General features: G+C 60.3%; 1 protein-coding gene across 1 annotated transcript; it reads right to left on the bottom strand.

Moving 5' to 3' along the window:
* Positions 1–7,552: 7,552 nt before the first annotated feature.
* Positions 7,553–14,748, bottom strand: DUSP7 (dual specificity phosphatase 7). Its single transcript, XM_019984880.2, has 3 exons — positions 14,087–14,748; positions 12,191–12,625; positions 7,553–9,538 (listed from the first exon to the last, which is right to left on the bottom strand). Exons 1-3 carry the CDS (start codon positions 14,601–14,603, stop codon positions 9,231–9,233), a joined length of 1,260 nt encoding a protein of 419 aa, XP_019840439.2. The 5' UTR covers positions 14,604–14,748; the 3' UTR covers positions 7,553–9,230.
* Positions 14,749–22,924: the final 8,176 nt, after the last annotated feature.

Raw genomic sequence — 22,924 nt, 5'->3', positions numbered from 1 at the left:
GACAACCACGTTGTTTTCTTGCATTTCTTGGGGATGGTTTTGATCGCTGCCTTCTGTACAATGTTATGAACCTCCGTCCATAGTTCTTCAGGCACTCTGTATACCAGATCTAATCCCTAGGTGCCTTACCTATTAGAATTGCGTGTCCCTGAGCCTCTGCCCCTCCAGGCTGTGCACTCTGGGACAGCCTCCCAAGATGTTGCCAGCATTTTTCCTCTGCCTCCCCAACCCACCTGGCCCCGGGAACCCACAGATGCATGGTAGTCCCTTCAGGAAGGTTGGGGGTACAGGCTCCCTCCCTTAGGATGCTGCTTTCCTGTGGTCGGCTCTGGTGGGAGCCCAGGTGGTGTTAGGCTTGGGAGTGGTCAGAGACCCCAAGCCTCGGTGGAGCTCAGCCCTGGGGTAGTTGAGTGGTACTGAGTCCAGGCTTGTACTGCTGGCCACACAGGAGGCAAGTAAATCGAGAAGTGAGTTGTTGCTACAAGGATAGTGACTTTATTTTAAAAAATCAGCAGACTGAGAAGATAGTGGACTAGAATCCCGAAGAACCACTTCCTGGAGTTAGAATTCGGGCTTCTTTTGTGTTTAAAGGGGAGGGGGTGTGCTTGGCTGTTGCAAACCTGGTGTCAGATCTTCGGTCTCGGCTGTCCCTGGAGCTCAGGTCATGACATCCTGTAAACTTCCAATAAGACAAATGTGATTCTCCGTTACACAGCTTTCTATCTCTGTATGAATGGGAAAGTGTTACACCTGTAAAAATCAGAGCCCTGAGAATGGGCTAGCCTGTATATGTCAGGCTATGGGCAGCATTCTTTTTTCTTTTGTAAAATTTTAAAAAATAATTATTTATTGGCTGTGCTGGGTCTTGTTAGTTGCGGGGAGCGGGGACAGCTCTCCAGTTGCAGTGCGCGGGCTTCTCACCGTAGTGGCTTCTCTTGTTGCAGAGCTTGGTCTCTGGGTGCGCAGGCTTCAGGAGCTGGGGCTCACGGACTCTAGAGCACAGGCGAGTAGGTGTGGCACACGGGCTCAGTCGTCCCGCAGCGTGTGGGGTCTTCCCGGACCAGGGATTGAACCCAGGTCCTCTGCACTGGCAGATGGATTCTTTATCACTGAGCCACCAGCGAAGTCCCCTAGGCAGCGTTCTTACTTGTAGCAAAAGCAATAGAACACAAAGGCTAGAGTGAAAGAAACAGGTCCAGCGCGGGGTCAGATCGGTTCTTCCCCGTGAGAAGAGTCAGCCAGACGGGCCCCAGGCCCCAGTGTGCACCCCTCGCAGCTTGACTTCCACATCTGCCCATCAGGGATGGCCAGCACCTCCCTCCCAGGGCTGCAGGGAGGATTACATGAGTTTATCACATAAATTCAGAGGGACACTGGCCCAGAGTGAGGGCCATGCGGCTGTGTTATTATCACTAGTCTTACTGCAATTAGAAATGCCGGAGGATCAGATGCCAGCCAGACTCCCAGGCAGAACAGCTTTGAGGGGCAGCTGGAGCCTCTGGCCCTATGACTCGGCCCCCAGTGCCTTGCTGAGTGCCTGGCACTGCAGATACACGGCTTCTCTGAATTAGAAACAATCATGGCCAAAAGTTAAAGACAAACGGTCCTGCTTTCCTTTCAGAAACCAACTGGAAAAAGTAGAGCACAGGTGTTTGACCCGGAAATGCCGCTTCCAGGCCTAAGGCCCAAGAAAAGAGTCTGCAGTGTAAAAACACTGCACCCAGGGTCCCAGCCCACACGTGCCGATGGGACAGAGAAAAGGCAGGGCAGCCCGAGCACCGAGTGACCGGGGCGGGGGACGCAGAGGACGGGGCTGCCGGGGCCTGGCTCCAGGTAGTTCGAGGAAAAGCGGGAGCCAGGCCTTACTCCGGCTGTTTCCCGTCCAGGAGCACCTTCCCAAGCCCCCATGCCAGGCTCCAGCGGGGCCGGAAGAGAAGCAGCTCCTGGCAAGCCTAGGTTTGGGGCCAGTGTGAGCAGAGGACAGACGGGGTCCCGTGGGTGCAGGGCCAAGGACGGACAGGGCTGGGGAACTCAGGGGCTAGTGAGGAGGGTCTTTGGGCAAGAGACGTAGGAAGCGGAGCAAAGGGATAGAGTGCGGAGAGCAGGCTGAGCTCAAGGCCCTTCCTGATGGCCCCAGAAGACACTCAGGCTCCACGATCGAAGCTTCCCCAGACACAGGCTGGGACTAGGAGGAGCAGGCCGTGGAGCTGTGAGCAGAGGCCAGGGCTCCCCCGGGGCCGCGCGCTTGGCAGCTCTCTGTGAGTTTTTCTGGACCTTGGGTCGGGGACACTGCAGGGAGTCCTCTGGGCAGGTAGACAGAAGGGGCAAACGTCCTCAAGGGGCTGCAGCAAAGGGCTCTCCTGGGCAGAGAGAGGCACCCCCACCCCAGCCAAAGCCTCTCGGCCCGGGACCGTGGCCTTCTCCCCAGGCTGGGCACTGACTCCTAGGCGACTCCTGATGCCTGGCTGTCCGGGGCTTGGGACAGAACTGAGGGTCTGGGAGTGGGTCCCCTGGGTCACTTTTCTCATCAGGGAACCCGAGGACCTGGAATGGGGAGGAGGCTTGTCCAGGATCACACAGGAGTCAATAGTGGCCAGCCCCGGGCGGTGCCCCCCATTAGGGGGCGGCCCCAGTTAAATCAGCATCACCCACTGCTCGTGTTCCCAGGGCCTGAGAGGAAGACCCTTCATCCTGCCATCTCCTCTTAGAACTACAGTTCTCAAGCCCACTGTACAGGTGAGAAAACTGAGGCTCTGGGAGGGGCCTCCAGTCTGTGCTGTCCAATACAAGGGAGGACGCTGGTGGTCTCAGCGTGCGGGGCACAGTGAGGGGTGGGGGCAGGGGAGCAGGGACTCCAGTGGCCAGAACCAAGCCCAGGTCCGCTTGCTGTGCGCAGTGAAGCCCATCTGCTGACCCTGGGTTGTGATGAAGGACAGGCAGTGTTTATTGCAGGCGCCAATACAAGGGAAGGGGTGGCTGGCACTCAAGACCCTTCCCCTCCCCGCAGGGTTTCAGTGAGGCATTTTGAAAGGCCAGGTGAGGGAGGGGAGTCGGCAGGCTGTGTGATCAGCTTGTGCGTGATTCTCTGGTTGACGGTGAGGTCACGGGACGGTGTCAGAGGGGCTAACGTTACCCATCCTTAGGAGCCAGTAGGTCTAGGGGCTGCTGTTCTCACGGTCACCAGGTCGTTAACATCTTCCATTTGGTGGGTGGTTTTCACATCTGTGAAACAACTCAGGAAATGTGCATCTGACAGTATTATCTGGGTGCTTCACAGAGGAGCTACAGCAGAGGATATGCTGGGGGCAGGGGGTGGGTCTGTCCTGGAAAGGCCCACAGGGTCCTGCTAAGTCACACACGTCTGCTGGCCCTGAGTCGTCTCCCCGCCCCCCCCAGGCCACAGTGGTCCAGCCCCAGCGCGCACCCTGACCATCCTAGCCTCCTCAGGGTCCCCTGTCCTGAACACCTGCCCCTTAGCCTGTTCTCCACTCAGAAACTAGAGGCTCTTTCTTTAAAAAAAAAAAAAAAAAATTTAACAATGGTTTTTAATTGAAGTATGGTTGATTTACAATGCTGTGTTAAATTCTGTTGTGTCACCAAAGTGATTCAGCTCTATATGTACACACACACACACACACACACACACACATGCATTCCTTTTAAAATACGCTTTTCCACTGCAGTTTATCTTAGGATGCTGATTACGGCTCCCTGTGCTCTCCAGTAGGACCTTGTTGTTTGTCCCTCTGTGTACAAACGCGTACATCACTACCCCCGGCTTCCCGCTGCATTCCTCCCCTTCCCCCTTGGCAGCCGCCACCCGGCTGTTCTCTGCGTCCATTTCATCATAGATAGGTTCACGTGGGTTGTGTTTTAGACTCCACGTGTAGTGGTGTGGTAGAGCATGTGTCTTTTTCTGACTCCCTTCACTCAGCGTGCTATCCTCTGGGTTTGTCTGTGTGCCTGCGCGCGGCATGATATCCTTCTTTTCCATGGCCGCGTGGTGTTCTGTGGTGTGTGTGCCCCTCGTCGTCTTCACCCGTCCATCTGTCAGTGGACATAGCGGTCGTTTCCGTGTCTTGACTAGTGCATAGTGCTGCTGTGAACATAGGCGTGTGTGTATGTGTTTGAATTATACTTTTGCCCAGGTGTGTGCCCAGGAGTGGGACTGTTGGATCCTACGGTAATTCTCTCTCTGTTTTCTGAGGAACTTCCATACTGTTTTCCGCAGTAGTTGGACCAACTTACATTCTAGGGGGTCTTTCTAGGGACAACCAGATCTTGCCAGCCCTGGGCTTAAAGCTCTTTAGGGGCTCCCCTGTCCTCCGGACCACATCCTTCCACTCCCCTCCTGGCCCATCCAGCCCTGGAGAAGGGGCTGTGACTCCTCTTTGGCCTGCAGCAGGGGCGGAAGGGCCCTGGGACTGGAGAAGGAGGTGTGGGTGTGGAGCCGGCGGATGGGGTTCCTCCAGATGCACAGAAGCCATGGGGGTAGGTGACGGAGCAGCCCCGGGAAGGGGACTGCCTGCCTGAGCAAAGTGGATCTGGCAGGGGCTGGCATCCCCTGTCGCCCATCAGGGCTCATCTGGCCCATAGCCAGAGACGGTGGGGCTGAGGCCTCATCTTACCCCTGGGGAGTCGCTAATGATGGTCTGTAATGGCCTTGCCTGGGAAGGGATGACCTCACCGGCCACACCCTGATGAGAGGAGGCTGGAGTCAGAGGCAGGCGGCTCCTTCATCACCCTGAGACCTGCTCGGGCTTGTCTTGTCTGAGAAATGAGGGGGCCGTGTGTGCGCACGCGCTCGTGGATCTGGTCCTCCCCAGGGCCAGAGGGAGAAGGCTCCCAGCCCCTGGGTGAGAAGACGGGGGAGCAGGGTGGGCAGGCCTTGCTTCTGCTCAGCGTCTCTGGCTTCTGGTAAGGACTCAGCTGTGGGTCCCTGTGTTCCCGGCCACATCGGCGCTGATGCGGAGGGCCTGCCCGCTGCAGACACAGCATCCGGGGGCCAGCCTGCGTGTGCCGGGCGGTGGCGGCAGGTTCCAGCACAGTCTTGCCGCCTGCCCCCGCCCTGCCCCATTCACTGGGGATGACTGTGTTTGCACTCTGGGGAGCGGCCCTGAGGGAAGGGGAGTGGCCCCTCTCCTGAGGGCTGCCTCCCTCTGCCCCAGGCCCAGCGCAGGACCACCCGAAAGAGAGTTCATCCCTTTTGTGGTCTCCTTGTCACACCCGCTTCAAGGTGACTCCTCCACAGGTTACAAGTTCTTTCTTGTGTCCAGCCTTAGTCACTCCTGCTGTTGCGCCTGATTCATATATCGTAGGACAGTCGAGGCCCCATTATCCTGCCACCCAGCCTGACGTCACTGAGCTTCCCTCAGGCATGTTCCCACTCCTGGACACATGTGCCAGGTTGGCGCAGGAAACGGCTGCTGGATGAATGTGCAAGTGAGGGAGTGAGTGGCTCAGATCCTCCTGCTGAACGCTAAGTGGATGAGGGGGTCCTCGGGGGCCCGGGCTGAGATGGGGACAGGAACGGGAACCCAAAGGGAGGCCCAAAAAAAGAGGGGCAGGAGGAGAGAGATGGACTGTGGGCACAGAGAGGGGGCCGGGCGTCCCTGAGCCCCGCTGGCGGCCGGACCTCAGCCAGAGACGCCTGCGATGGACGGGGCCCACGGGGCGTCGGGGACAGCACGGCCAAAACAGACTGGAATCGCAAGCGCTGAGTGAGGGACCATGACGCACAACCTGGGACCCAGCGTGGGGACAGGGTGTGGCCTAGGCCAAGGTCAGAGCAAGGACCCAGGGCCCCAGCCGTGCCCTGTCCCTCCGTCTCCATCTCAGCCAGGCAGGCAGTGAGGTGGGGATTGCTGCGGATGAGGACAGAGGGTCAGAGAGGCCCCCAGGCCTAGGGTTGCGTAGGAGGCATTGCCCCTCAGCCCTTGGCTGGAGGACTGGCTCCGGAGGAGACTGCCGCTCCCCCCCACCGCCCCCCCAGCCCTGTGCTTGGGCACGCCGGCACTGCCAGGCACTTACTCGGGCTGTTGAGGGCCCAGCCCCCAGCCCAGCACCCGCGGGCTTCCCCAGCCCAGGCGGAGGGCAGCGAGAGGGAACAAAGGTCCAGTCTCTGCCTGCTCAGGCCCCCACCCCCGTGCCTGCCCCTGGCACAGAAGGACCCAGGCCCAAGGGAGCCCACGAGCAAAAGCAGCTCCCACCCCTTTGCCGACACTTTGAGAACTGCCTCCTCCCACTCCTCAGACCTGGTGTTCCCCAGTTCTAAAGATGGGAAGGCTGGGGACTTCCCCCTGGTGGTCTGGTGGCTGAGACCTCATGCTCCCAGTGCAGGGGCCCCGGGTTTCCTCCCTTCAGGGAACTAGATCTCCAGTCCCGAAACCAAGACCCAGCGCAGCCAAAGAAAGGAAGATGAGAAGGCTGACAGCCACACAGCTGGGGCTCGAACCACGCAGCCTTCACCATAGGCGAGTGAGGCCAAGACTGGACTGTTGGATGTAACTCATGGCGAGATGGGGCAGGACACAGGAGGGAGCCTGGATGGCCCCAAGGTGGGGGGTCCTAAGGAAGCAGCTGAATCAGTCACTCTTCCCGCTGTGCCCACCTACCTGCCACCTGGAGCCAGTCCAGTGCTGGTCACAGCAGAAGGGATAATGCCGGGCGGGGGCAGGGGGGGCGGGGCGGGGGAGGGGCAGCAGAGATGGGGAGATGGGAGTCAGCAACCCAGACCCCCAGGTTCCCGACTGGGGCCAACTCGGTCAGAGGTGAAGCCCCTGCAGCGGGGCTCCCAGTTCCCTGTCTCTGATGTGGGGCTGTGGGCCCACTGGGGGCCTCGGTCCCCAGGCCATGGCCTTCCAATCCCTCCAGGCCCCTTCCGTGTCCCCTGCTTCCCCCAGGGTTGAGTCTGAAGCCTCCAGAGGGGCCCGTCTAGAGGGCTGCTGCTCAGCTGCCCTGGGGAAGCCAGTCATGGACCAGGCCCCCCTGGAGGCCCAGGTCAAGACCAGGAAATGAAGGCTCATCATGCCTGAACGGGGACACACCAGGCATCGGGGTGTGTTGGCCCCACTGTACAGAAATGGATGCTGTGGCTCAGGGGGGCCGAGGGACCTGGCTCCCGTGGGGCTGGCCCACTCACTGACCAGCATCAGGTCCTGCAGGCATCCTAGGGATGGTGTGGGGGAGAGTGAGGTTGACAGATGCACAGCCCATGTCCCATCCCCGAGAGCAGCAAGAGGAAGGGCCAGGGCTGCGGGGGCCAGTCAGGACCTGGGGCGGCTGGGCGGTCTGGGCAGCGTCCGGGCGGGCAGTGCTGGGTGTGTCTGGGCAAGCAGGGCTCTGCTGTGTGACCTTGGCGCACAGAACGTCTCCACACCTCGCTCTCCTGTCACCCAGGGGGCCAAAGCCCCAGTGTCCCTGCCGACCCACACCCCAGCTGCTCCTCCCAGCTTTGGGCGCCTCTGACCAGTCCCAGTAAGTGCCCAGCAGGCCCCCGGATATGGCCATAGTGCTTCTCCTCATTGCCCTGGCCCTTATCAGACACCACTCATTTTAAAGAAAAAATAATATTTATTTGCAATATAAACAAAGTCCCGTTCGGGAATATATATATATATGTGTGTGTGTGTGTGTGTGTGTGTATGTAGGGTCACAAATTTTCCTTCATAAGATCATAAAGCAAAACTGGCCACCCTTGTTGGCATACCCTCATGTACACAAATCTGATGCGTTTTTCTGGGTTTTTCTTTTCAAAGGTAAAAAAGAGAGAAAGAGAACCATGTACACAACATGGAAGCTTCTTGTCAATTTCTCAACTGTGGCAAGATTTTCACCTGCTGCCTTGAAGAATCCCTGAAAACCAGCCCTGTGAGGTAAGATGCATTGGGGCAGGGTTTCCGTGGCCTCGCTCACACGCCGAGTGCTGGCTCGCTCAGGGACCCCGGCCCTCCCTAGGACCCATGCAGCTCCACCACCCGGGAAAATGGAGCTTGGAGAAGGAACGGAACCAGAGGATACTGGACCCGTGGCTCTGCTCTGTGGACAGCGGGCTTGGGTGGCGGGATGGACAGGCCTCACACCCCTTTCCCTGTCCGCCCTTGCTGCCCCATCCCCCACCCCCCGGGGCTGAAATGGATGAGTTTCTTAACCCAAGGCATGGGCAAGGTGCGCACAGGGCCGGCTTCCACGGGTTGAGGGGCTGGGAGTGGCAGCTGGAACCCAAGCAACAGCCAGGGTGGAGGAGGAGACCTGGGAGGCAGGGCTGCGCCCTCCACCTAAACTTCCCCAGCCACTGGGCCTGCTCCCTCAGCCAGAGAGAGAGAGAGAGAGACAGAAGTAGTGGATAAAAAGGGCCTGGGGCCCTCCTCAGGGCTGAGCCCAGAGGGTTAATGCTACTGCTTGGCAGTCCCCTGTGGCCTCCTCTTCTGCCTGGGGTGGTCTGCAGGGACTACCAGAGGACAAGTGGGTGAGCAGAGAAGGCAAAGGTCACCCGTCCAGCCCACCACTCACAGCGGGCATCACAGGCAAATGCAGCGCCAGGTGGGCTCGGCCGAGGCGAGAGATACGGGCAGGCCTGGGAGACCCCTGCTGGGAGCAGCGAACCACCCCTTTAAGGGCCGCTGCAGAAACGGAGGCTTCACACATGTGCAAAACGCATTTGGTCAAGATCAACGTGGGGTTTGTCTTTTCCATTAAAACAGAAACAAAAACTCAAGAATTGCTTTTTGAAATAGGAAGAAAAACAAACTGATAACACCTCTCTCTCTCTCTCACTGGATCAAGAAAGGGATGAAATACTGGTTTATACAGTCCACTGTTGCATGTAGCCTGAAAATAACACTTTCCATTACAGAAAAGAGCAATCAAGCAGAGCTTCAACACGCTCTCTGCTCCAGGGAGCTTGGGTTTACCTGCCAAAAGTAAAAAGTAAACTCAGGTCCGTGGATGTGTCTTTTAAAAAAACAGCCAAACTGGCTGAGCCATCAGCAGAAAGGAGTGTCCTGGGACAAGGAGAGGCCCCGAGGGACTCCCAAAGCCATGTGTCTGATCGCCTCGGGCCCCTCCGGAAAGTCCTGCCGGTGGAGGCCTGGCTGTGGGACACTGAGGGGAGCTCACCTCGGCACAGGTGATGTCTGGGTTCCTCGGGCCAGAGGCGGCAGGCCTGGGCCCTGCCGGCGGGCCCTGTGGGGGCCCGGGAGGGGCTGGCCCATCGCCCCGTGCCCCCGGCCTCACGTGGACTCGAGCGTGTTGAGTGGGAACAGGTTGTGGTTGGTAGGTGTGGAGAAATAGAGCTGCTCGCTGGGGGTGTGGTTGTCACACGGGCTGCTCAGCCCCAGCGTCCGCTCGAAGTCCAGCAGCTGCCCCATAAAGTTGAAGTTGGGTGAGATGTTGGACTTTTTCCTCTTGACAAAGTCGTAGGCATCGTTGAGCGACAGGTTCATCTTCTGCATCAGGTAGGCCACTGTGACGGTCACCGAGCGGCTGATGCCCGCCAGGCAATGCACCAGGACCCCGCACTTCTTGGAGCGGGCCTCGTCTGCAATACACGGGCATGGGTCAGGCTGGTGCCTCCTCCAGGGAGCTCCCGCGGGTCGGGCACAGAGAGGGGCATGGCAAGGGACTGGTGCCACCAGACTCTCAAGGGACTTGGTGAAGTCCCAGGCGGGTGGGACAGCAACTTGGGGTCAAGGTGAAGAGCGTGAGCATGGAGGGGCTCTGCCACAGTCCAGCTGACGTGCCTGCACCTCGGTTTCTGCTCTATCGGACAGACCTGTTTACTCGCAGGGCCAGTAGAGAGACCTGAGCCAAGGGAGGGCTCCGTGAGCCCTGTGCCTGCTGCCAGTCCTCCTGCTGCTAGAACTGTGTGCTAGAGTCACCTGCGTCCTCTCGGGTCATCTGCAGCATGGCTACCAAGGTTATCTGATCAATGAGACAGGCAGACACACGCAGTGACAAGGCCACACGAGGGTTCCTGCTAACAGGCAGCACTCACCCCTGCTAGCCCACCTCCTGGGGCAGCTCCAGGGGTGCCCCGATAGCCTCCTTGGGCCATGGGCGTCATGGAGGCCCTTCCACATGGGACCAGCGGGCAACGCTCAGCTCTGGACTGGGCCCAGCCAGTCCCTGGGGGCCTGAGTCCTGCTCCTGAATAGATGGGGGACCAGGGCCAAGCCTGGTTTCACCAGTGGAGCTTAAGTGGGAACACTTCCTAGACTGTTCCCCGGCCTGTGTGCCAGTGACACCTCCCAGCACAGCCACTCAAGTTCCGTCAGCTCTCTCCGCACCCTCCTCAGTGTGGTGCCGGGCTCCTGACATGCATTCGGAGCTCACATGCTGGCTGAGCCACTGACCAACTCAGTCCTATGCTCTCCCCCCAAGACCCGAGGGCGGCTGCACCGCTGTGCCATGGCTGTGCTGGGGACAGAGATGAACGAGAGGCAGCCCTGGGGCCCACGTGGTTCCCGCCTGAGCCCCGGGAGCCGGGCCCACTCCTGCAGGAGGTGCGGAGGTTCACAGACCGCTCCCCGGGGGCGCGCACTGTCTCGGGCCTGGCAGGACTTCCCTTTTCCCAATCCCACGTGAGGATTCCCAGGGCTGAACATGCAGTAGGTGGTTCATCCAGACTCGGGGACCGACTGGGGCAAGACCAGCAGGGGAAGAGACAGATGCCACAAATTCACGTGGAACACGTTGTCGGATCTTGAAATTTGGGGCAGGATAAGGGGGGTGGTGGAGAAAAGCCCCATCAGGATAATGGGGAAGCCTGGTCCCCAAACCCAAACCCAGGTGATCCCAAGTACAACCACTTCCTGCTGGCTTTATTTTTAGCTCTTTAAGGGGTGTGGCTGGGTCTTGGGGAGGCTGGTGCTTCATCCCCTCTCCGCCCCCACCCCCCCTACCCCCAAGTCCTGTGGGATCTTTGAGCCTCACTTCCTTCTCTTGTCACACAGGGATGAGTGACATATAGAGGTTCCCCCCACCTCTATACCCTGTTCTGTCCCCTTCCCCTGATGTAAAGGGGCCTTCAAGAGGGATAAAAGCACCTACAAATCAGGCTCAGCCCTGGAAAGTCGTGGGGGACCCCCTTCACCCCACACCTAGCTGCGGAGACCACGAGTGCTGAGGTGGCACCCCATACCCTCTTGGGCACGTCCTCGGGGCAGAGCCGGGAAGCTCCGGATAGCCCCTGACACAAGCCCTCCCCCGCCCCAGCTTCCTTCCTTCCTCCCAGCCAGGCACCTAGTTTTGGTTCCCAGTAAGCGGATGAGGCGGGGAAGCCTCCCACTTCCTGTTATTAAAGCTAGCCCGGCCCAGCTGACACCAAAACGCCCTCCACTGGACACAGCCGCCAGCGGGAAAACGCTGCCCGGAGGCTGGGCAGAACACTGGTCACCAGCCTCAGAGAGCCCAGGGCTTACATTCACCCCCTCATCCCATATCCCTTTCCTGAATCCTGGGGATGGCCGAGCCAGGGACGGTGACCTGCCAACTGATAGCTTCCAGCTGGCCGAGGAGGAAGCGGGCAGGGAGGTCAGAGATAAGGAGCCCAAGTCAGCCGAGGCTGCGGATGCAGGGGCTCAGAGGGCGCCGAGCCAGATGGCAGACACACTGATCTGGGGGAGGCCTTCCTCTGCCTCCCCTCACCGCCTGGACACCAAGCCAGCCCCATAGGCTGCCGGGAACATCTGAAGCCACCCTGAGGCTCTTTGGGTCAGCACGTCCCAAGAGCTGCCAGGTTGGGGTAGGCCTCTGGCTCCAGACCACCCTTCAGCCCCCTCAGGTACACAGTAGAGCCCAAAGAGGCACCGTGACAGCCCGTCCTCAAGAAACATGTGCTGAGGTGTGACGCAAGGCAAGTGAGACCCGTGGGAGGTCTGAGAGCTGGGACGTTTGAGCGTGCTGAGCTCCAAACAGCACAGCCAGAAAACCCAAGGTGTCTGGACAGCAGAGTCCACGCTGCTCCAGCAGCTGTGGAGAGCCCGCAGGTCGGGGGCCTGCTCCAGCCCCGAGGGCCTCAGTGACTCACAGTGGGCCCCGGTACACCCATTGGCACAGGCTGGCACACGCAGGGCTGCACACAAGCCTCGACAGGCACAGAGGTACCCAAGCCAGGCATGGGCGACACCCAGAGCCCCACACATCTCGACACGCACGCCTGCCTCCCCTGCCTGAGCACAGGAGCTCTTACCAATGAAGCTGATGGCCTCGGGGAAGAACTGGGAGAGGTTCTGGCTCCAGTGGTCAGAGATGGGGATCTGTTTGTAGGTGAACTCGCCCCCGTGCTCAAAGGCGTTGGGCAGGTTGGGCGTGACGTTGAGGATATACTTGATGCCGTACTTGCCGAGCACATCCAGGTTGGTGGAGTCCTTGGCGCAGCCGAGGTAGAGGTAGGGCAAGATCTGAACGGGGAAGGCTGGCTGGCTGGACGGCACCGGGCTGCCGTCTGACTCGGTGGCACTGCTGGGCAGCTCTCGGTCTGACTCCCCGTCCGAGCAGTCAGAGCTGATGCGCAGACCCCCCAAGCCCAGCACCGAGGTGGGTGGTGAGCCGCTTGGCGAGGACGAGCTGTCCACGTTGGTCTCGCAGTGCTCCGAGTACTCTGTCTGGAACTTGTTGAAACCACCTGTGGCCCCGGGTGGGGGTAGGGGTGGACAGGGCCCGCGTGAGACCGACAGTGCCACTGGCCAGTGTCCCCAAACTGGGCTCCTCGCAGCAAGGACCACGCCACCACCAATGGACAGCACAGGCAGTGCTGAGTATTTACACATGGACCCTCTCTCTCCTGCTTGCTCCTCATCTGTCCTGTGGCCCACATTATAGATGGGGAAACTGAGACCCCAGGTGGTAAAGTAACATACCTGAGCACCATACCCTAACCCATAGGGCTTCAGGGCCCCAGCCACACCACTGACTTTAGGGCACTTGAGGACAGAATCCAGCCCCTGCCTCTTCCATGGCTCCCCTGCATCAGGCACCCATGGGTGCTCGGTAATTGCTAAGCAGTAAAGGAAAGCAAACAACCCCATCTCAGGCCAATACCTCTGGGTTTGCAAACCCTCTTACAGAAGAGATCACAGGCCAGAGCTGCATCTGGGTCAGCTCAAGGCAGAGGGCCTGGGCCCTCGACTGGGAATCTGGTGCTTGCTCCCACTTCCCACCACTGCCAGGGAGGGTAGTGAAGGTATCGGCTGGTTCTGTCCCCCAGCAGGAGCAAGTTCATAAAAGGTGTCCTGGCTCCTTTTCCATAACCCACCTTAGAACCCAAGATACCCCTACCCTGGCCTTGGACCCACAGAAGGGGAGGCTGTTGGGGGCTTTACAGGGACAAGAAATGGGGAGCGCGCTGCAGCTAAGCATGGGCCCTGCGCCCGAGGGTGCCGCAGGCCTCCTCTCCCCTCCCGTCTGCCCGCCCCGCTGCCAGCAAGAGGCCATTTTGGAATGTTAATTGGAAACACCGGCTGCAGTCACTCGCCTCCCAGGGCTGCCTCCCCCTTCCACCACCTCTGGGGTGACTGGCTAAGGACTTGGGGGTCTCGGAAAACCAGAGCTGGGGCAAGGGACACTCCTTACAGCCCTGCCCCAAGCACTTCCAAGAGGTGGTGATTCCCCAGTGACAAGCCCCACACGGGGATGCCCAGAGTCCCCCAAACTCTCCCTCTGCCCTGGCAGGGGCGAGGGTGGTGATTAAAGGCTCCTGTCCTAACTCTGGCCTTCCAGGGACACCCATTCCAGGCTGGAGGAGCTGAACTGGTGCCCAGGAGGGGACCATCCCTCCTTTGCCGGGCTCCAGGGGAACCTGGGAGCTACCATGGCCCCAACAATGGGGAAAAAAGGAAAGCCCAAGTGGGGAAAAGTTTGTTCAGCCCACTCAGATCATGCCCGGAAAGGGATGTAGAGGGGGCCACTGTACCAGCCTACACCCGCACAGCTTGGGCCGGGAGCCCTGGAGGGGAGGATGCGAGCGGGGGAGACGTGGCGCCGGCTGGACAGGCCGGGCACGGGGAGTGAAAGCCGCCTCCGTCGGGGGCATCCGGGAGCCACGGGAGAGCCCCAATTCCAGACTGGGTCTCGCTGCCGCCCTTACCTTGGAGGTAGTAGGCCTGGCAGCCGTCGTCGCGCAGCTTTTGCAGGAGAAGGCCAAGCACCGAGGCGGGAGCGCCGGGCTCTGGCTGCCATTCGGCCGTGGCCTCGTCGTAGAGCAGCACGGTGGCCGCCTTGCAGCGCGTAGCGAAACGCTCCTTGTCGGCGTGGTTGGGGATGATGGAGCGGATGGGCAGGTTGCCTTTGCGGAGGCGGCGCAGCATGAGGCCCGGGATGGCCAGGTTGATGGCCGTCTCGATGTGTGACGACTCGAAGAGCTCGTGCGGCCGGCAGTCTAGCAGCAGCAGGGACGCGCCGCCGCGCGCCTCCAGCTCCTCCTGCAGCCACTCGGCGCTCTTGCAGGGCATGGCCCCTGCGCCCGCCGCCGCGTCTGCCCCGGTGCCGGCGCCAGATCCAGATCCCGCACCGGGCTCCGACCCCGCCCCGGTGTCCCCAGCCGCCGACGCCCCCGAGGCCGACATGTGCGCCCGCGCTGGGGGGCCGCGGAGCTGGTTTTTCATGGGGAGCGCGGGCGGCCCGGGGCCGGGGCCGGGCAGCCCTGCCCTGGGACGGCGCCCCGGCCGCGCGGGCCCCAGCCGCGTCTCCGGGCGCCCGCCTCCCGCCGAGCTGCTCGCCCGCCGCCCCGGCCTCCCGGCCTCCGTCCCGCCCGGCCCTCCGCGCGCTCCGCGGCCTGACAGCCCCAATTAAACAGCGTCTCAGGCGGCCGCGCGCCCAGGCGTCCTCGGGGGGGCGGGGCCGCGCCGCGGCTCCCGAGCTTAAAGGCGCCGCAGCTGCGGCGCCCCTCCCCACGGGGTCTGCGGGCACACGAGCGGTCCCCTAAGCCCGGAGACCAGCCCCCTGGCCTTCGCTCGGCCTCAGCGCTGCCGCCCAGAACCCACTACAACTCTCCCAGGGGCCCGACCAAGACACTTCTGGGTCCCTATCCCGGAGCTCCCAGTTCTGTGCCTGTCCCAAGAGCTATCCTCGGGGGCGTCCCGCTCCAGGGATCCTCTCCCCTACATTCCCGCAGTCTCCCGGGGATGGAGCGGAGGAAAGGGGCGATCAAGCTGGGCCGAAGTCCTGTCGACTCCTCTAATTCATGAACAACTCCCAGCGAGTTCAGCAAACGCGATCTGAACACCTACTCCGTGCCATTCCCTGTGCGCCTAGGTGGTCACCGTTTCAGGCGGCTGCACAGTCCCAAAGAGGGTTCTGCGTTTGGAGACCTGAGGGGTCGTCTCACTCCAGCAGGCCCGAGAGGGAAAGCAGAACTAGGCAGCTGCGAAGGTAGGAAGGCCCAGGGCCGTGCCACCCCCCGCGAGCTAGGTTGTAGAAATCCCCAAAAGGACCGGCCCTGGGAAGAGACAGCGGGACCTTTAAGAAAGCTTTACAAGCGGAGTGGTGACAGGCGCGGAGTGAAGCGCCACGTGACTTTTCCCCAGGACGGGATGGGAGGGAGGGGCCCCCTCTGTAATCTGCTCTCCTCCCACCTTTCCTAACTCACGAATCAACTTTAATGACAGGCGGGACGCACCACGCAGAGCGCCAATCGCTGCCGAAGGAGCGGGGCAGAGGGAAGGCGGGGCCCGCCAAAAGTTCCACCCAGCGCGGGCTGGGCGGGGCCTCAGCGGCACTGGCTGCGGGTGGCAGGCTGGCTGGCTCGGCGGAGGAGGTGAATGGAGCCGCAGGTAGCCCTGGAACAAAGCGGCTCCACCAGCGCGGCGCGCGTGCGCGGGGCCTGCCGCGCTTTCCCTACGGAGTCAGGGCTGTCTGCGCTGGGGACGGAGTCCCTGGCTGATCCTGCAGTCCGTCCGGTCCGTTCCCGGCCCGGCAGAGTGCGCCCACCTCCTTGGGGCTTACGCCCTCCTACTCTGCCCGAGGCTGGGCGGCTCCCCGCCACCCTGCCTCTACATCCAGGGGGGAATTAGGGTCAGAGATGAATGGCGGTGGTGCCTGAGATTTGCCAGAGTGCGTGCCTCTGGAACCCGAAGGATTTGAGCTTTCAGACCAGGTAGAGGAGCGGCCCTGCGGCATTCCCCGCTATCCATCTCCCCACCTAACGCCCTTTTGTCCTCGCGGAGGAGTTTACCAGAAGGTTTCATCCCAACTGCAGGGCTGTGTCGCAGAGGAGCAGGGATCTCTTCCACGGTTACACTTCCGGAAAGACCAGAGTATTGCAGTCATAGATGGTCTTATCACCCGAGATGCTAGGCCCAAGGAGGTGATAGGAAAAGCAGGTCTCTGGCTTCCCACGCAGGCTTGTCCTAGGGTTGCTGGGCAGCACCTTCTTGCCTGGGGATCCGGAACGCGTGGAAAGGGCTCCCCGAGCCTGAGGGGCTCAGATGCTCACTCTGCTCTGCTACTTGCTGATAAGTTGTGGTTCTCACCTCTCTGGGCCTCAGGTCTCCCCATGTGGGAGGGTGCTGGGCCCGACAGCACCCAAACAGTCCATCCCAACTCTGTCAGCCGGAGAAGGCAGTAGTCCAGGTGCTGGTCGGCAGGGACAGCACTCAAACGAAGAGTCCTGGGATTGACTTCTCTGCACTTCCAATGAAGGGGCAACAGGTGCCACCCCTTTGTCAGGGAACTAAGATCCCACATGCTGGGCTGTGCAGCCAAGTAATAGACAAAAAAGAGAGGTCTGAGCAGACACACATGGGAGAGGACCTCCTCGCCAACGAGGCATTCCTCAGTGGGCTTGCTGGGGGCCTGTTGGAGTGTGGACTACAGCAGTGTTCTCATTAGTGGGGACCCAACGGAGAGGGGACTCTCTGTGCCCCTCCCAGGAGAGGGAAAGAGCCCCACCTTCCCATAATTCGCTTGTGATGGCTTCCTATTCTTCCCACTGCGGACTCCTCTCCGACAGCCACCCTGGAGGAGAGGCCTGTGAGGATGCGGGGAACTGGGAAGACTCCCTGGGGGTGGGGGCTTCCTCCTGTAGTACAGGACAAGGGACAGCATCTGGGGAGGGAGGGGGTGACAGTGGCAGAAAATCAGCCTGGCCACCTGACGTGCAGCGCGGTCCCGGGCCTGGTCACCCTGGCTGGAGAAGAGCCCAAGGCCTTGGTTCCTGAGTGGAAGCCCTGCCTCCAGCCTTGAACAGCTGGACACAATGCATAAAGTGATCCCAGCAGGGCTGCCCCTGAGTGTTGGGGGAAGGGCCGTGGACAGACACAGAACCCTGTGATGTACATACACGGCTCAGAGCCTGACAGGAACTTGGTTAGGGTCCAACAGCAGACTCCAGAGCTGCCCCTGCCCAGGGCCTTGCTCTGCAACTGTGAGCCTCTCAGGGATCCTGGAAGAGGGGACTGGGTGGCCTGGGATCAAAGGCATTCCTCCTCTTCAGGAATGTGGCTTTTCCCGCCCTTCCAGGTTCAGATCCTTCCTCACCTGCAGCCCCTGGAAGAGATGCCCCACTCACTAGGGTCTCCTGGAAGGGCAGGGTGGGTCCCTGGCGGTAAGTGGGGAGCTGTGGGTGGGTGTGGAGTTGTCTGCGGAATGGACCCCTCTCCCACATGCCTCAGGCCTCTGCACACACTTTCCTCAGCCTGGACAGTTTTTGCACTCTTTGTCCATCTTCTAGAAGAATATCCCAGCTTATAGATTCTCTAGGCCAGGTGATCCCAGGACCCTGCCCCCATCTTTGCTCTGGACTCTTATCACAGTCATAGTCACAGCCCACCCACCCCCACTTTGTATGTCCAGTGGCCTGTCTCCCTTCCCCAAGTCACTCCTCCTGCCACCTCTGCCTCATCCCTTAGTTGCCAGGCCTGAACCCAATAGACACGTTTGGAGCCATCCGCCCTGTCTGCACACATTCAGCCCCAGAACCACATGGTGGAGGGGCCTTCCCAGGGGGCAAAGCTTGGTTGTGACAGCGGGAGCTCTGATGTGAACTGAATAGAACTGGTGTGCACCAACCCAGCCGCCCCCCCACCCCATGTCCATGTGGCATGGTGACCCGGGAAGGGTGTCACCAAGCATAAGCATCTTGAAAGTGAGCCTCCCTCTCCCCACTGGTGCCCCTGGATTTCTTAGAGGTGAGCCACCATGTTTTTAATGGCACGGGCAGGAGCGGGGAGGGTTGTCCGTTCCTGGCCCTCACATCCCAGCACAGATTTGAGGTGAGCTCCTGCTTGCTTCCATGAGGGCAGATTTTCCCGCTGTGAGAGCTGAGCAGAGGCAGGGGCTGGGCACCCAGTCCAGGGTGCCTGCTCTGGTGACAGAGCCAGTCTCTACCCAGGACCACTCCACAGGCTGGAGATGTGCCATCCAGAGCCCTGCCTAAGACCCAGACTAGCGGTCTCTCTGCTTGCCCCTGAACCTTGGGACAGCCGTCTCCACATACCCTGGTGAGGTGCTTGTCTGGGTTGCAGTCAGAACAGCTAGTGTCTAAGCCAGGACAGGAGTGGACTGTGAAAGGCCTGGCAACTCTCCTGTTCCGGACAGAACTCCTGGTTGTACACATCTGTGTGTGTGCACATACACGTACACACACTCTTAAGGACACAATACAGGCCCACACACACAGATCTATGTGTTCACACATACATGCTCATAGGCACAGATGTGTGTGCAGAAAGACACAGAACACCAATCCCTGGTGTCCAGTGCTCGGGACAAGGATTTGATCCCTGGTGGGGAAACTAAGATTCCACATGCCGTGGAGCAACTAAGCCTGTGAGCCACAACTACGGAGCCCACATGCTCTGGAGCCCACGTGCCACAACTGAGACCTGACATAGCAAAAATAAAATAATTTAAAAAATATATACAAATACAGTTAACTGGTTGGGGTTGGAGCCAGACCCTTAGGTAAGGCATTCCCTTCCTAGGCCTTGGTTTCCTCATCTGTAAGATGGACAGAGAAGCCCTGCTTTGCTCACCGCACGGGGGAACCTGGGGTGGTGCAGGGCCAAGGAGGTGAGCGCTGCACTGGCGTGAGGGCAAACGGTACAGCCGTTGTGCTGGGACCCGGGCTGCTGGATGTCGGCCCCAGGGCAGCCAGCCGTGAGCAGGGCTTGAAATGTTCACTTGCCCAGGCTGACCAGCCTGGCGGACCCCCCCCCTTCTTGAGGGGAACCCCAGGCCTGAGAGAGCTTGGAACAGAGGGCAGGTGGGGTCATGAGAAAGGCCTGGCTGGGCCATGAGCAGGACTTGAAATATTCACTTGCTCACACAGGGGAGGTCACGGAGGCAGGATACCCAGCCTGCTGTACCCCAACTCCTGCAAGCTCAACTGCCCATAAGTAGGTAGAAGTGGAAGTGCACTCTCGTGCAGAAATACCCAACACACATGTGCACATACTCTCTGTGTTTTATAGACAGAGTATGTCTGGGCACTTGCCACCCAGTTAAGAAGGGTGCCCACAGAGAACCCAGAGGGGTTGTTACAGGCTAGGGGAATCCATGGTTACCTGGGCCCACCCTTCCCTACTGGCCCGGGTTGGGGTGTTCTGGGCTGACTAGTTCTGGATGGAGTGGAAGGATCTATCCCTGCCTGCCTCCCAGCAGGGAATGCCAGGCCCCGGTGATGGCAGAGTTGCACGGACAGGCTGCTGCCTGGGACAGCTCTGCAACTGCAGAGCCAGCCTATCCAGCGTCCTCCCGCCCGGCCCAGGTGTTGAGTCCTTGGGGAGCAGGGGGGAGAGTGGCTCACACCCGGGAGAACCAGAGGACAAAAGCCAGCAGGATGGAAGCCAGGGCAGAGCTCTGGGAACTCCCCAAGGAGCCTGGAGAAGGCAGAGGTGGGGAAGCTCCCCTCCCATGCGGGCTCATTTTTTGAGAACCTGCCCTGGACAAGGGAGTATGGGAACCTCAGAGGGAGACGACGGATGTCATCCTCTCTCTCCCAGCTGCCCACCCAGCAGCAACTGCAGGCCCTCAGCCAGGGCTACTCATTTGAGAGTGTGGCTTTCCTGGCCACACACCAGCCCAGAGGGTCAGCCTGAGGGTCAGCTGCTTGGCCACGATTCTTCCCGGGCAGGCATTACTAGTCAATCACAGCACTTGCTGCACCATACTCAGGCCTCAAAACCAGTTGATTACCTGTGGTAGTCAAGGGAGACAAAACCTATTTGCTGAATTCCCAATTCCTAGCCGGACCAGCTCGCTTCACCCTGACCTCCTCCTGCTTCCTACTCAGTGCCCCAGACAAAGCACCCCTGCCTCCACACCCTTCCTCCCCTGCAGGGTCCAGCATTTCTACTCTCTACCTACTTATGGGCAGCTGAGCTTGCAGGAGTTGGGGTACAGCAGGGCTGGGTATCCTGCCTCTGCGACCTCCCCTGTGTGAGCCTCCTTGCATCACCAGAGTCCCCCATGAGTCACCCAGAGACCTGGGCCCAGCCAGGCCTTTCTCATGACCCCACCTGCCCTCTATTCCAAGCTCTCTCAGGCCTGGGGTTCCCCTCAAGAAGGGGGGGTCCACCGGGCTGGTCAGCCTGGGCAAGTGAACATTTCAAGCCCTGCTCATGGCTGGCTGCCCTGGGGCCGACATCCAGCAGCCCGGGTCCCAGCACAACGGCTGTACCGTTTGCCCTCACGCCAGTGCAGCGCTCACCTCCTTGGCCCTGCACCACCCCAGGTTCCCCTGTGCGGTGAGCAAAGCAGGGCTTGGCTGTCCATCTTACAGATGAGGAAACTAAGGCCTAGGAAGGGAATGCCTTACCTAAGGGTCTGGCTCCAACCCCAACCAGTTAACTCACCTACCCACAGCGCCTGCAATGAGTCACGGTGGCCAAGGTGATGGGAAGGAAACACAAACACAGGCGCGTGGGAAGGGCAGACACGCCTGCCTGGGGCTCCCACACAGGCCCCGTCGTCTTCCTGATCAGGGGCCTGCCTGATACTCTCAAGGCTTGTTTCCTTCTGGTCTCATAGCCAAGCTTTGCACCAGCCCTGTGAGGGCTGTCAACTCTTTTGACCAGTGGGGAAACTAAGGCCCATAGTTACAGCCCCAACTGGGCAGGGGCCTGGGCCCCGACTAAGAACTAGAGCTCTGTTCCCCCAGTCTGGTGGTGCCCAGGTGGCTCTGACCTCCACAGGGAGGCCCTTGCTCCACCAGCTCTCTCCCATCACTGGGATGGCAGGGTGCCTGCACTGGCAGGGTGGGGGACAGATGTGGGGCACGTGCAAGGAGGTGCGTGCGCTATGCAATGTGCTTCTATGGCTAATTCTTCCCACGACCCAGAACCTGTCCACTGTGGCTCCACAGTCCAGGCCCCCCTGTCTCCCCTGGACCATTTCACTAGCCTCCTTCCCTGCCCCCCTGCTCCATCCCCACAGTCCATTCCCCACCCAGCGGTCCTTCCCTGCTCTGAATCCTCCCACGTGGGGGAACAGACCAGCGTGGCCTCAGTGATCTGGCGCAGCCCCTCTCCCGCCTCCCCTCAGGGTCCAGGATCCTCTGCCCTGCAGTCTCCATCCCCCCAGCCCAGGCCCCTGTGGCACCCTGCCTGCTGTCTCCGCAGGGCCTTAGCACTCACTGGTCTGAGTGCATGCTTATCCTCCCCACCCCCGCCCGGCCTCCTGAGCCAGGCCTCCTGAGCCAGAGTGCGCACCAGAGGTGGCTGAGTCCGAATAGGGATCCGACTTCCTTTTGGACTCTTGGGTCATCAGCCACGAGCACGGTCCTGTGACTTAAAATGCCTCTGGCCCTTCTCTGCCACACTGGAGGATCCCAGAAACCTTTCACTTCCATTCATAGGCTGCCCAGAGTCAGAAGTCTCCTTACCGTGACAGAGTGGCTCCTGCTCCCACTGAGCCTGGCAGGCTGTCCTCCCCGTCCGCAGGCTGGTGGCCTCGATCTCCCTGTTTGAGAGCGTGGGCCACCACCCGAACCGGGGCATCTCATCCTCCCTCTGTAGACTGCTCTCTCAAATCCCAAGTCTGGGTTCCAATCCTGCATACCACCATTCTCGAGCCTGGAAGAGGAGCTGGACTGGGTGGGGAAGCCCCCTTTGTTGAAACTGAGGTCACCCCTAGAGGGCCAAGAGAAACAGCTCAACAGCCCCAAGAAAGCAGTGGCCAGCTCCGATTTCCTTGCAGCTTGGAGGAAGAAAGAAGTGGTGGAAAAGAAAAGGGCTCAGCAGGTCCCCTACCCCAAAGTTGTGGGTGAAGGCGAGCCTTCTCCTCTCACACACCCCTCCCCAGGACCTCTGCCATGGGCTGATCTCCCCCTTCAGAGTTGTGGACAGCACCACAAGAGCCCACCTGGGGCTCAGGGACGGAAGCCAGGGCTCTGGGGGTGCATCAGCCACCCTGTCACCCTTGGCCTCCCGCTTGACACCTCTGATCCTTTCTGAAGCCACCTCTGCGAGGAAGGGCCTGGAGCTCCAATGGTTTGTTGGGGCGAGGGGTGGGGTTGGGGGGGGAGGTGGCCAGAGGGTGCCTCTGGTAGGCATTCCCAGCCAGAGCAAAGGCAAGGAGCAGTGATGGAGTCTGGGGTGGTGCCCTCTGTCTTGCCCAAGCCAGCTGTGGTTTTTCGAGTAGGCTAGCTAGCAGTGGCAGGCTCCTGACAGTAAAGTCAATCCAACCTTTCAGGCTGGGAGGGTGGAGGCGGCTGGGAATTCCCAGGGCACCTGGCGGGTAGCTGTGCCAGGGGCCTGGAATGGGTGCTTCTGGTGGGCCAAGGGGCGGTGCCTGGTAGGTCTCTCTGTAGCTGCCAGGCCCAACTGCCTCATTAGCATCTGCCTGCTGCCAGCCTGGGCCTGTCTGGTCCACTCCCCATCGGCCCACACACCCTGTTTTTCAGGAATCCCTCCCAGGAGGCCCTGACAGTGACAGCGATAGCGATCACTGTCACGTGACCACGATGAGGCTGCTGAAATGACCTGGC

Source organism: Bos indicus, chromosome 22 (genome assembly GCF_029378745.1).
Source record: "Bos indicus isolate NIAB-ARS_2022 breed Sahiwal x Tharparkar chromosome 22, NIAB-ARS_B.indTharparkar_mat_pri_1.0, whole genome shotgun sequence".
NCBI lineage: Eukaryota > Metazoa > Chordata > Mammalia > Artiodactyla > Bovidae > Bos > Bos indicus.
Note: the sequence above shows the minus strand (reverse complement) of the source record. Positions and strands in the feature narration are given on the sequence as shown.

What these genes read in the sequence shown, in the direction of transcription:
- DUSP7 (XM_019984880.2), bottom strand. Translation starts at nt 14,603, where the DNA reads ATGAAAAACCAGCTCCGCGGCCCCCCAGCGCGGGCGCACATGTCGGCC. An exon ending in CCAGGCCTACTACCTCCAAG is followed by an intron (nt 12,626 to 14,086) that starts GTAAGGGCGGCA and finishes CCGGGGCCACAG; the next exon opens with GTGGTTTCAACAAGTTCCAG. An exon ending in CGAGGCCATCAGCTTCATTG is followed by an intron (nt 9,539 to 12,190) that starts GTAAGAGCTCCT and finishes CGTGTATTGCAG; the next exon opens with ACGAGGCCCGCTCCAAGAAG.